At 41.1% G+C, this 12956-nt stretch overlaps 1 protein-coding gene and 1 long non-coding RNA gene across 2 annotated transcripts in view; both read left to right on the top strand.

Annotated features, from left to right (window-relative positions):
* Positions 1-1142: 1142 nt before the first annotated feature.
* On the top strand, positions 1143-10573 carry LOC125484463. Its single transcript, XR_007263301.1, has 4 exons — positions 1143-1345; positions 1695-1812; positions 2444-2589; positions 10248-10573. It is a non-coding gene; the product is annotated as an uncharacterized LOC125484463 (long non-coding RNA).
* Positions 10574-10807: 234 nt separating this feature from the next.
* Positions 10808-12956, top strand: part of arhgap31 (Rho GTPase activating protein 31) — a 96091-nt gene continuing 93942 nt past the window's right edge. Inside the window, exon 1 of the mRNA XM_048602518.1 lies at positions 10808-11389. Coding sequence (XP_048458475.1) covers positions 11287-11389 — 103 coding nt within the window. The 5' untranslated portion in view covers positions 10808-11286. The remainder of the gene's footprint in view (positions 11390-12956) is intronic.

The raw sequence follows: 12956 nt of genomic DNA, 5'->3' as shown, positions 1-12956 counted from the left end.
CAGGAAAGCTGACGTTTCAGGCCTAGACCCTTTGTCAGCTTTCCTGCTCCTCTGATGCTGCTTGGCCTGCTGTGCTCATCCAGCTCTACACCTTGTTATCACCAATGTTTGGCTGTTTTGTTTGAAAATACGTGTTCCTTTTGTTGATAAAAAATACAAACAGGGCTGTGTAAATAAAATCTGTAAAAAGGGTTTCTGCAGCTTCAAGTGCTCCTTTATACAACAGTTTCTTCTTTAATAAAGTGTGGAGCTGAATGAACACAGCAGGCCAGGCAGTATCAGAGGAGCAGGAAAGTTGACATTTCGTGTCTGGACCCTTCCGTCAGCTTTCCTGCTCCCCTGATGCTGCCTGGCTTGCTGTGTTCATCCAGCTCCACACCTTGTTATCTCAGACTCCAGCATCGGCAGTTCCTACTATCTCTGAGCTTCTTCTTTATACTCATACAAGTTAGATGGGTAGAGCACACAATGTAATTCTATGTAAAACAGGAAATCAAATAAAGACATATTTAAATCTACTTTCATATGATAATGATACTTATTTCAGGCTTTCAGAAGACCTCGCCCAGTGCCAAGCCAATAGGCAGCAGTTTAAGTATCAGGCATGCCTAACTGTTTGAATTTGACCAATCCCACTGAGGTTATTTCTGCAACAGAGACAACAATAAAAGTGATGTGAGGATCTTCTGACTCATCAACGCCCCAAAGAAAGATTCTTTTTCCAAAAGAAACCAGGGTTCTCTTAAAGAAACAAAGAAACAAATACATCCTTGCCCCATTAAAACAAAATGGAAAACCATTAAGCAGATGTCACCTTAAACTTAAACTGAAAGAGTTTCTGGATTTCTCGGTATTATGAATGTTGAACTATTATTAGTGTCTTAAAGATGTGGAGGTGCCACTGTTGGACTGAGGTGGACAAGGTCAGAAGTCACATGACACCAGGTTATAGTCCAACATTTTATTTGAAATCACCAGCTTTCGGAGCAATGCCCCTTCATCAGGTGACGTCTGTATCTTAATCTCAGCTGCTGCACTGTGGGAGTTGTCACTTTACAGTTGAAATGTGGAACTGAGAACTATCTGTCTGTTTGGGTGGATGCATAAGATTCCACAGGACTATTTCAGATTGGGCAGTGGAGCCTTCGCTGGTGGATCCTGAGCAATATTTGGCTGTTTTCCCATACCACTTAAAGTGTTTAACAGGTTGTTCTGACATTGCCATTTACAGCACCTTACGGTGCACAAATTAATTGCTGCACTGTTTTGCTGTGCCGCAACAGTGACTGAAGTTCAAAAGTGCTCGACTGGCTGCGACAGTTAAGGCCTATTGAGGCTGTGGAATGTAAGTGGAAGTAAATTTTGTCATGGAAATTTCCAACCGCCCACGACAAAAGTTATTCTCAGCAGTCCGTTTGGGATTGTTGATGGAATATGGGGGAGCTGGCATGCAAAATCGCTTAAAATAATCCTCCCTTCCCACCACCTTTCAAGGCCCATTTATGGATGTCTGCCTTCTACAATCTGTGTTCATTTGTTTGCTTTCTGGTCTGCCTACTCTGGAACACGCATACAGCCTTTTCCTGTTGAAGAGGGTCAGCAATTCAAAACAATGCAGCCAAGCCTCACAAATCACGTCGATCAGTTCTCTGCACTGAATGTCTGCTTTTTGACACATTTCATTTGTTTTGCAGCGGATTCCCTGCCCAAAATCCTGTGGCCTGGTTTTCTCCTGAGAGGCCCAGCATATCCCCAGGACCCAGCTGAGGACAGAATGATATTCAGCCAGAAGTCCAGTGCTGAAGTTGGAAGGTTTGCCAACACTGATTGATCTTATACTTGGAGGTTTCAGCACGTGACTAACTGACACACATGATCAAACTATCTTCATACCCCATCCCCAATACTTTTATAACTAGCGCCATGGCCATAAGTCAGAACCATAAATTACTGCGGACATTTTAAACTGTAATTCCAAAATGTGTTTTTTTCAAAGGGTTGACACAACCAGAACTGGATGCAGATATAATTAAGTAGCTGACTGAGAGACAAAGAAAGAGAGACCCATGGAACCCTCAGATGCAAAGGGAATTTCAAACAACAGCCATCCAGAGGTGTTGAGAGGTCTACCGGCACTAAAAACAGTGCCACCTACTTACTTCTCATCAAGTCTCTTCGTTATCTCATTCCAGGAGAAAACTTACCCAACAGTGCGGAGAAAACTGAGATGAGTGTTGGGGTGCCTACTATTTGACTCCTCACCCCCTTAGAGGAGAGGATCCCAGCCTTAGCAGGAGAAGATAGAGACTGTTCATATGGTGATGGTTGTCCTGGCATCCAGTATGAACCATTGTTTCCCATTACACCCACTGTGAATATGCTCTTACCATGCTCAAATATCTACCCCTATTTCATTAATCATTCCCTCTCTTGCCTCTTGCAGGTACCAGTGTCACATATACAGTCTCCGCCCTGAAGAAGTCAAGACATCTCCTCCTCCACCTCAGAATAAGGAAGTACAGTCCCCTCAGAGGAAGCACCAGCGAGGCTGCTCCTGCACCCTCCCTCAGCTCAGATTGTGGTATCTTGGTGGGTACATTAGCCATTGTTATAAAGCGGAAGTTGACCTCCCTCTGAGAACTGAAACTGAAAAACCCAAAGAGGAGCACCTCACCCCATAATCTATTAAAAAGGAGTGTGAAAAGTGGTGTGACCTGCCTTTTAGAAACTTCAAATGGTTAAATAAAATAAATCCCTGACACTCACTTTACAATCAACAAGTAACAATTTATTTATCTAACTCTAACAGTGAACAAATTAACTAAACTGTTAACAAACTTAATAAACCCCCTTCTAGCTACTAACTAGTCCCAAATAAAATAAGAGTCAAATGGTAGCTGTTCCAATAAATACAAGTCTCACTTATAGAATATTTAAAAAGTAGTATTTTCTATTTTCTTCAGAATGTTCTGTGCCTTCTTCATCGATTCTTCTGTCAGGAATATTAACTAGTTGTGCCCTTGGTACCTTTGATTTAGATGGTACTTTCTCTAAGACTTAGAGAAGAGTTTGAGAGCCAGTGATTTTCTCTTGACAGTTGAGAGCTGTTAACTCTGGCAGATGGTAGTTGGTTCTCCTGTCTTTGCCCAACAGCTATTTCTTTTATACCCTTGATGACATATCAATTTCTTACTATAAGATTGGTCCTATGTTGTCAAAACCATCAGATTTAAATTTAATTGGTTTTTGGTATCTGAGTGCCTGGTTCAAACTGATTGGCTAAATTCAAAACTTATTGTCTTGGTAAAACTGCTACTTTTAGCCTGCTAACTGTACAGATTTTTGATATAAATGTTTCAATTCTAGTGTTCTCTGTGCATCTGAAAACCCAAAAGCTGCTGCTCACATACATTTTGTTTTGAATCTCTAAGCATAGAAAAAGCACATCATCCTTTAAAGGGACAATGCACTGCTTTCCCCCCCAGGAATTTTACAAACAAGGAGTTCTAACTTCCTGCCTCCCAATCCACAAGTACTCTACCCAACCTCGCAACACTAGAGAACAGTCAGGCACAGTTTAATGAGCACAGCACTGCCACATCTCTGCTGGTGGTTGAGGAAGAAACACCCAGGTCACTGACACTCCTGGAGACTGGCCAACAGTCCAGACTGAGGCAGGAGAGGGCTCCACCAATGCAATCTGAGCCATGCTGCCTGTAGTATGCAAGCATCCTCCTTGAACAGGTTGGCAGTGGCCATGGAGAGCCAAGTCCAGCACCCTCAGCATGTGCTGGGTATATGCTGAGAGCTGCATTCCATCACTCTGGCTGCAGTTTCTCATCACCAACACAAAGTGACAAGGGGGCCAGGGACCTTGACCTCACTCCAGCTGCCTCTTCCTCAAAAGGATCTAGAGCTGTGAGAGACTACACCTAAACTTAATGGGAAGGAAAGGAAGAACACAGCCTTCTGAGACCCCATAGATGGCATGGGTAATACCTAATCCTTCATTGAAAACATATTATCACATTTTTAATAAATGTTCAGTTTTCTTCATAAATACTGTGGCTATAAAGACTGGTCAAATGCTAGAATCCTGTAACGAGTAGCTCACCTCCAGACTTCCCAAATCTTGTTCATCATCTATAAGGAACAAGTCAGGAGTATGATGGAATACTCCCCACTTGCATGGATGAGTGCAGCTCCAACAACACTCAAGAAGCTTGACACCATCCAGGACAAAGCTGCCCAATGATCACAACCACATCCACAATAATCCAATCCCTCCATCACCAACATGCCATGGCAGCAGTGTGTACCATATACGAAAGGCATCCATATCCCATAAATGAATTTTTAAGAAATCAGCTCTGAGCGTGATTGTGATCTTCGGTGCAAAAGCAAGAATGATGCCATCCCCAGCACCACACAATGTTCTAAACCTGTCTTAATGATAGCTATGCCTTCCATAGTGGCCATAACAGGACAAAACTTTGTCAGGATTGAATGGGGGAACTTCAGATGTTGAGAAGACGTCCATCAAATTATAACAATGAGCATATGCGGGCAATATCAGAAAGATAGCAGCAGCCTGATTATATCATCATTCAGCAGTCACACACATGCATTAACATTTAAACGCAGTCCTCAGAACAGAAAGCCAGGAGAATGTATCTATATGAACATTGTATATCATTGCCTTGATTCAGTTGTCTGTTGCTCAAGCCTTTTGGTGCATGTACAATAGGAGATTGTAAATGTGGCAGCAAGGTGTGGACCTCTCCCTCACCCCCAATCTTCAAAGTACCCAAGAAAGTCTTCATTGCAAATAGGGGAATGGTATAGACATTTTATAGCCCAAGGATGAAGTGAGCAGCTTCACATATGGATGATGATTATACTATGGCAACCAACATGAATTTTTCCAGGCCACAAGATATTGCTGGTACCTCACAATCATCACCTGAGTTGATTTGTAAAGTTAAATAATGTGGTCAAGAGCACTTGAGGCCAAGATATAATGGGGGTCAGTGTGTAAAGTCCACACAACATTTTGTTGTAATAGATGTTCTGCAGCTTTGCTGTGTAGGTGTCTGTTTAATGGTATTGCCCCTTTGAAGGGGTTCACATCACAAAAAGGCCCCATCCCTCAGAAAATGAAATACTTACACTGCCAATTCCAGATGTGGTGGCAGACATTTTCTTTTCCATTGTGCACAAATCATTTGGATGAGGATGAAGGCAACAGAGGTCATACTTCTTGGAGAGGGTCACAAGTTCAGCTTCTCCACTGAGGTGATCCCCTATTCTTCACATTCCCTTCTTCCTTGCCTCCCTGTCAAACCCATCAGCTTCTCCAAAATTCCCACTCAGTCCTTAACTGCTCATTTCCCCATGTTACCCCCTGAGTTGCAGCCATACAATGTAGTTAGATCAAACATACTCATGCACAGTTCAACCATCGACACCAGGATAGTCAATAACACACCCTCCCACAGCACCCCTTTCCCTCTCATGGTCTATCATCTCTTACCCTTACATGTTGAGAACCTTCTTTACAATTATTGATTCCTCTGCATCTCAGCATGCTGTCTCCAATGTACACAATTGAAGTTCCCATGATTATAACCACAGCAGTGGTTCCTGATGATATCTCTTCACTTTCAGTGAACAGACCCTCTGGAGTGAACATGGCCACCACCTCTACCAACATGGATAGATAGCTCAGTTGTTGAATAAGTAGACCACTGGCTGATTTCCAAGCAGCTTCCTGAATCACTTATCATGAACGTGCAGACATTGAACTGGACCTGCGGGATTGACCATGGCCCCCTCTCTGGACTGGAGAAATGCAGGCCCCTCACCCTGACTGTCCTAAGTGGCCAAGTGACCAGGCTCAAGTCCTTAGACTGATATTGGTCACTACACTATGCCAGTACACTCAAACTGAAGGGCACCTCCCTTGACCTGACTGAGGAGTATTTGAGACATGACCATTTGGTTGAAATGCATTCAGTGTGTTTGCCACATACATTGTTGGTACATGTTGCAGACATGACAGTGATTTAGCACACTGACACATAGCAATAAGTCCACTTCCTTGACTGATCGCTGCTGAAAACCATGACAAGTCAACTGGCTTTGTTTCTGCACTAAGCAGCAAGGCAACACAGAGAGCTGTGAATATTCAAGCTCTGATTGTGGTGGCTATACGAAAAAAAGCAAAATAAGGCAGAGATCATAGAATGCCTACAGTGTGGAAACAGGCCAATTGGCCCAACAAGTCCACACCACCCCTCTGAAGATCATCCCACCCAAACCCATCCACCTACCGTTTCCCTATATTTTCCATGGCTAATCCACCTAACATACACACCCCTGGACACTATGGGCAATTTAGCATGGCCAATCTACCTAACCTGCACATCTTTGGACTGGGAGAGGAAACCGGAGCACCCAATACAAACCAACGCAGACACGGGGAGAATGTGCAAAATTCACACAAACAGTTGCCCGAGGGTGGAATTAGTCACAGAATCAGACTTTCTTTTCTCAACATTGGGAAGCCCATTTGTTCTGATTTTGTCATATTTTCCTGACTGAGTTGCCCTTGTCCAGTTTGTTCAGGATTTGGGACGATTCCACTGTGTGGGACTCTGATATTGGCCTGTCCCGGCCAAACCACCTATAATAATGCGTTGAGGAGGGAAGACCAATCGAATGAATTTTAAGGAGGTTCTTGGAGAAAGAAAGAAACATGTAGAGGTAGAAGATACTAAGCAATAAATTTCAAGGACTGGGAAGCAAGGAGACAAACAGGGACAAATGCGAATATGGGCCAAAGATCTGGGAATAAGTACAGGCTAAAGTAAGAAACAGCAAGCAGTGACTGTAAAACTAGAAAAAAAAAATTTAAAATAGCGAGATGGAGGCCATGAAGTGACTCCCCTCAGAAAGAGAATTTTTTTAATTTGATGCAATGTGGAACAGGGAGGGAATGTAGGTCAGCAAAGATATGGGATAATGGACGAGTAGGGCATGTTTCAGGAAGGGAACTGTGCTGTCAAATTTTGAATGCGCTGAAGTTTATACAGAGTGCAGGACTGAGGATTGACAGAAGGCGTTGGAATAACTGAGACTCGAAGTGACAATAGTGTGAGTGCAAATGTAGAAGTTGCCAGCTTCTGCATTTGTTATCTTGAGAATTGTTGGTCACAATCTATTACTTACTGGTTTTCCCAACTTCATAGGCCTATGGAAAACAAGATCTCTGAAACTGACAGATTAAGAACATGGAACATAGATAAGTACAGCACAGTACAGGCCCTTCAGCCCATGATGTTGTGCCGAAATATTATCCTACTCTAAGATCAAACTACCCTGCATACCCTACATTTCGTTCTCATCCACGTGCCTGTCCAAGAGTCGCTTGAACGTCTCCACTACCACTGCTGACAGCGCATTCCATGCACCCACCAGTCTCTGTTTAAAGAACCTACCTCTGACATCTCCCCTATACCTTCCTCCAATCACCTTAAAATTATGTCCCCTCATAATAGTCATTTCTGCCCTGGGAAAAAGTCCCTGGCTATCCACTCTATCAATGCCTCTCATAATCATTTTGCAAATATTCACTTACTGTTTAACATAAACCGTAACTGCTGGGTCCATGTGGAGAAAGTGTTGATATGAACTTTATTTGTTGAAAATTATTAAGACATTCTCTCAAATACATCTGTGATATTGTAATACATAGTTATCTTTCAAGTCTAATTCATTTAGTTTATAAGTATAAGGTAGGAATGCACAAGCCATTTACATGAACTACAGTTCCTCATATTTTGCCTCTTTCCCATTTAAACAAATGTCTTTTTCAATATTTATCCAGCATGTTGTTTCAGACCATAATGAAATACAGTGCTTTCAAGCAAATCAGTGTCATTGTACAACACAGATTATAATAGAAGAAACTAAAAGTTATGCTGTAATAATAGAATCTTTAGGATTTGGTGTCAGAATGGAGCAGTGAGGTTAGTTGTTTCAAGTGCTGATAAGAATGCAGTATTAGAAAGGAAATTACCCAAACAATGAAAAGGCTGGGAGTGAACAAGGCATTCCAAAAATAGCCACACTGTTGTCTCTGCCTTTAGTTGTCAGGAGTCCAGATTAAGCAGTGCCAAGCACTGACTGACATCATGGCCCACGTCACTAAATTGCCCAAACAGAATGGGATAGAGTCTAACTGAAGACATTAGCATTGTATAGTGCAGCTCTGTCTCCCCTGGTTATGCCTTGAGAGACTCTACTCAAATGTGTCAGCATTTTGTACATACAAATGCCATTATAAATGTGAAGGATCTTGATTTTACATGGCTTTGGAAAATGGATCCTGAATTAAAATCATTCTAGTTTTGCTTTATAGCTATTAATTTCCTTAGTTTATGCAGCTGCTTTGAAAAGGTATCTTCCTCAGAACACATAAAATGATATCATAAAAATGAAAGGGTCCTTTAAAGAACTCAGAATGGTAAAAGCCAGAACTGTACAGATTTGGCTACTTATCAAATAAGCAGTCTAAGAAAAAAGAATTAACATTGCCTCTCTACTGTCTTCTCTGAGGCTGGTTTAACATTTAATCTTACCTTCACCTTTTTCCCTGCAAAACTCAGCATCCTAAACTGGCAATTCTGAAGGATTGCTACTCCTGGTCATTCTCTATACATCGTAGATAGTGCACAGGCTTGTGCCCATCAGGTGAAGATGAAATGGCTCTGTGTTTCATTGGCCTGTTTCTCACTATCTAAGTTCACAGATCAAAAAAACTTCCCTTTGTAAGAATCAAGAGACCCCCTGATATCAATGAAACCCATGGCAGAAAAGGGAGAAAAATAAAGGGAATTATAAAAGTGAAATGATTTAAATATCACTAACAAAGAAACTGAGGATTTCATTTATATAGCACCTTATACAGCCTGATGATAATTCATAGCACTTTGGAGCCAGAAAAATATACTTTTTTGAAGAGTAGCCATTATTGCAATGCAGAAAACATGGCAGCCAAATTGCGGATAAGATGCTCCTACTAATAGCAAAGAGATAAATGAGCAAATAATCTGCTTTATTGATATTGGCTGAAGGACTAATATTGATCAGAACACAGGGAGAATTCACCAGAGTTCCCTCTAAGCTACAGAGTCATGGGTTGTACAACAATCCGAAATATCCTTCATAGGCCATACACAAGTCAGTCCTGTTGAGGTTGGTTGGCTCGCCGAGCTGGTTTGTTGTTCCGCAGACATGTCGTTACCGTGCTTGGTAACATCCTCAGTAACGAAACGTCTGCGGAACAACAAATCAGCTCGGCGAGCCAACCAACCTCAAAGCCCACAACCCGAGCTATAGATCTACTCCAAAACCTTACAAGTCAGTCCCTTTAAACTACTGTACAGCCTTGCAAGTAAAGAAAGGAGGGACCATACACTTCTATAAAACATGGGTGCACTCAAAGATAATTACAGTAGAGGAAATTTTGGAATTTACCTACTGTACTTCAAAATACTGCCATGGGATCTGTTTGCATCCAACTAGAAACTGAGTGTAACATTACATTTTAAAAAAATAGTACTTCTGACAATGTAGCACTCACTCAGTACTACATTTCAATCTTTTATTAGTCCTCCAGTCCCTGGCTTGGGAATTGAATCCCCAATCTTCTGACTCAGAAGCAAGCCTGCTACCATAGGATCAACACTCAGTTGATGAGGAACTGTGGCGCAATGCAGCCAATAGCAGAAAACCACAGAAAACCAAGAAAACATTGTTGGCTATGCAGAGGTCAAAATATTTACATTCAATGCAAAGCAGTTATCTAATTTATTATGAAGGAATGCTATTCTGGTAATTTTTTTTCAGAATTTGTGGTTTGCAAACACAGATTAGAGACCACTGCACATTAAGAAAATAGCAACCATGCTTTAAAAGGAGTTCACTGAGTGCAAGGTGCTTTGAGATGTCCTGAGGCCATAAAAAGTACTATACAAATGCAAGTTCTGGCAGTCTTTCAAGTGTTCATTTCATTGTCACAAGCTGCATTAAATCAATACAGATTACAAATCTTTTCAAAAATCCTTATCTTTCACACTTTTACTAGACATATTTGTTGCACTTTGCCTTGATACAAATTGAACAATTCTGATGGTCACATAATCGGCTGTTTACTCCCATTCTCTGTGATTTTATACAAACAGCTCTTGTACAAGGAGGGACTCAGCTTCTTAGCTCTGGACTGCAGGTTAAAGCAACACAGCTCTTTCAAATCGACCTCCTGCCAAGTTGTAGACAAGTAAAAAAATCTCGGTAAATTACCCAGAATAAATGTGGACATCTACATTAACAGCCAATCTGTAAAGAATTTCCCTTCCAGAAGAACACACAAAGGTTAGGAGGACAGTAACTGCAGCAGCAAATTTAATATTGATTTTGCACTGGAGCCCAAGCTCTAAAATTAAATATTTTGTGATGAACTTGATGATTCAGTTTGCTGGTCATGAAATAAAGTATTTTCAAAGAGGAATTAACTGTATTTGTACACTATTGAACAGCAACGTGAAAAAGATATTTCCTTAATTATGACTATGTCATAACATTTTGGTATACACTTAATAAAAACCATAGGACTTTTTTTTCTTGTGTGTATGAATTTTGAAAGAGACTTTGCAACAGGATGTGGTTTAGCACTGAGCACCAAGCCTGGCCTACACCAGGTTTCCTGTCAGGCTGTGACTGTTAAAGGCTGGGGCCGTTATCTCTCTGCTGTCAGGCCCAGCTAGCTGTAATGCTTGTCCTTAGTGCCTCACTTCCTTGGTTTCTTACAGCATTTCCTGAGCACAAATTGATAAAACATTGACATGCTTTGGAAGAGGAAAAAAGGCACAGGAAGCTGATGTTTAAACTCTCAATCTTACGGGGCCTAGAAGGAGAAAAGCTCCAATCTTTTTCTACAAATTTGAAGCTGTACTCACTTCAGAGTTTTAAGCTGTTAAATTGTCTCCTGTGAAAGGACAAAGAAGGGATCCTAACAGTTCTTTGCATACATGATGTGGACTCTGCAAAAGTCATTGCTACTGCTACGAACTGACTAAACGTCGTATCAGGATGTGAGTCTGCATTGCCTGTTGGCTGAGGCAGATTCACTGGGATTTTTTTTTGAAACTGGTGGTTGTTTGCAGACAGCTCTTGTGGTAAAGCAATTTAAGGCACAGGTTCCTTAAGTCATCTTGTTCACCCATGAAGAACAAGGGAGCAAAACAGAAAGGAAAACGGAAGGGAGCGAAGGACACTGCGTTTGGTTGTGACCTAGGTGACTACTTACAAAACTCCGGACAGGATGGTAAAGTAAACTCTTATTATGTTTAATGTTACAGTTAAAAGCCGCTTCAAAGGGTGTCTCACTGATCATTGATCATCTCCATCTTTCAAGGTTGTGCTAAACTGAAATCTGCAGCCTTTTAAAAGGAGTATTTACTCCGTCAGTTAAACCTTACTAGCGCTATCTTGGAACTAGGTAAAATTTAAATCAAGCATCAATGGGTCCTTTGTATTTTACAGTCTGATTATAACATCAGATGTGAAAAATCAAAGGAATTTCCATCCAAGTCCTGTACATTTTCAGACTTTGTGGTTAATCTCATTTTTGTGCAATCCGTTGATTTTGAATCAATGCCTCCCTAGGCAGAAAAACGCTCTATCAAATCACTGCTCCTTGTACAAGTCTACAAGTGGCTTGGTGGACCTGCAGTAGCACAACAACAGACTGTTTATTCCACATAATATGTTACACATGACAACAATTCATAAAATAAAATCTAAATGTAAATTAACAAGATACAGTAACTAACACACAATAAATACTAAGTGACAGTGCACTACAGAAGAGAAATTCCTGGGAAAATGCTTTGGCTAATGCTGTTAGCTGAAATTATTTATTAAATCAGGCAGATATTCAGTCTGGACGAGAATGTATCTTTTCCAGTGACAGTGGATAAAAGAGGCGAGGAGGCCGGCATGGAGTATTCAAGTGGCAAGGGTGAGAGGACAAGCAGTTTAGGAGCACTGCCTGGTCCGGAAAATGCTTCACTGTAGGAATTGCTAAATGAAAGTGGGAATTGACTTCAAACTACAAGGCTTAATCTTTGGCTGGTTCCCAAACAGCTGGCAAACAGATTTTTCTTGGTGACTACACAAATCAACAATGTTACAAAGGGGAGGAAAGAATTACATGGCTGGAAATTCTCAGCTGTCGGCAGGTGGAAAAAAAAATTGCTGCATAAACAGGGGTTCAGGTGAGGTTGAAAGTCACTGTTAAGCATGTTACAGGGACTGTCTCCTCAAATGTCTTAGAGTGGGTCGTGTGTTCTGTTTTAGAAATTCTATCCTGTTATCAGCATTAACTCAGCACATTTCCACTGATTGCTAAAGGAACAATACCTCATTTATATATATATGTACACACACAAACACACTCCTCTAACAATATGTACATAATACATATGATTAATTAGCTATTGTTTAAATTGAAATGCTAGTGTTAGTCCTAAAGTTCAAGGAAGAACCAAATCATTCTGCCCCACAGGCTGCAGAATCACCAAGATTACTTATATCATCTCTGTGGCAGCACGAGACTTTACTTCCTGTTCAGTTTGTTGGGAAACAGAGCTTTTCTTTTGAGATTAAGTGGTGCTGTGCTACATAAATTTCATGTCTGACCACTGTTCAAGTTCTGTTGCTCAAAGGTGGTCAGAATGTTAAAGAACTTGAGAAGAATCTATTTTTGTTTGCTCAGTTTAATGAAGATGTAGCCTTGAATATAAGGGATGAACAATGGGAACAATATTATTTGTTTGCGTTAACATACTCCAACTCTGATTCAAAGCATTCATCAGACGGTTGCTGCTTGG

This window comes from Rhincodon typus, chromosome 11 (genome assembly GCF_021869965.1).
Source record: "Rhincodon typus isolate 14 chromosome 11, sRhiTyp1.1, whole genome shotgun sequence".
Classification (NCBI taxonomy): domain Eukaryota; kingdom Metazoa; phylum Chordata; class Chondrichthyes; order Orectolobiformes; family Rhincodontidae; genus Rhincodon; species Rhincodon typus.
This window is presented reverse-complemented; position numbering and strand designations above follow the sequence as displayed.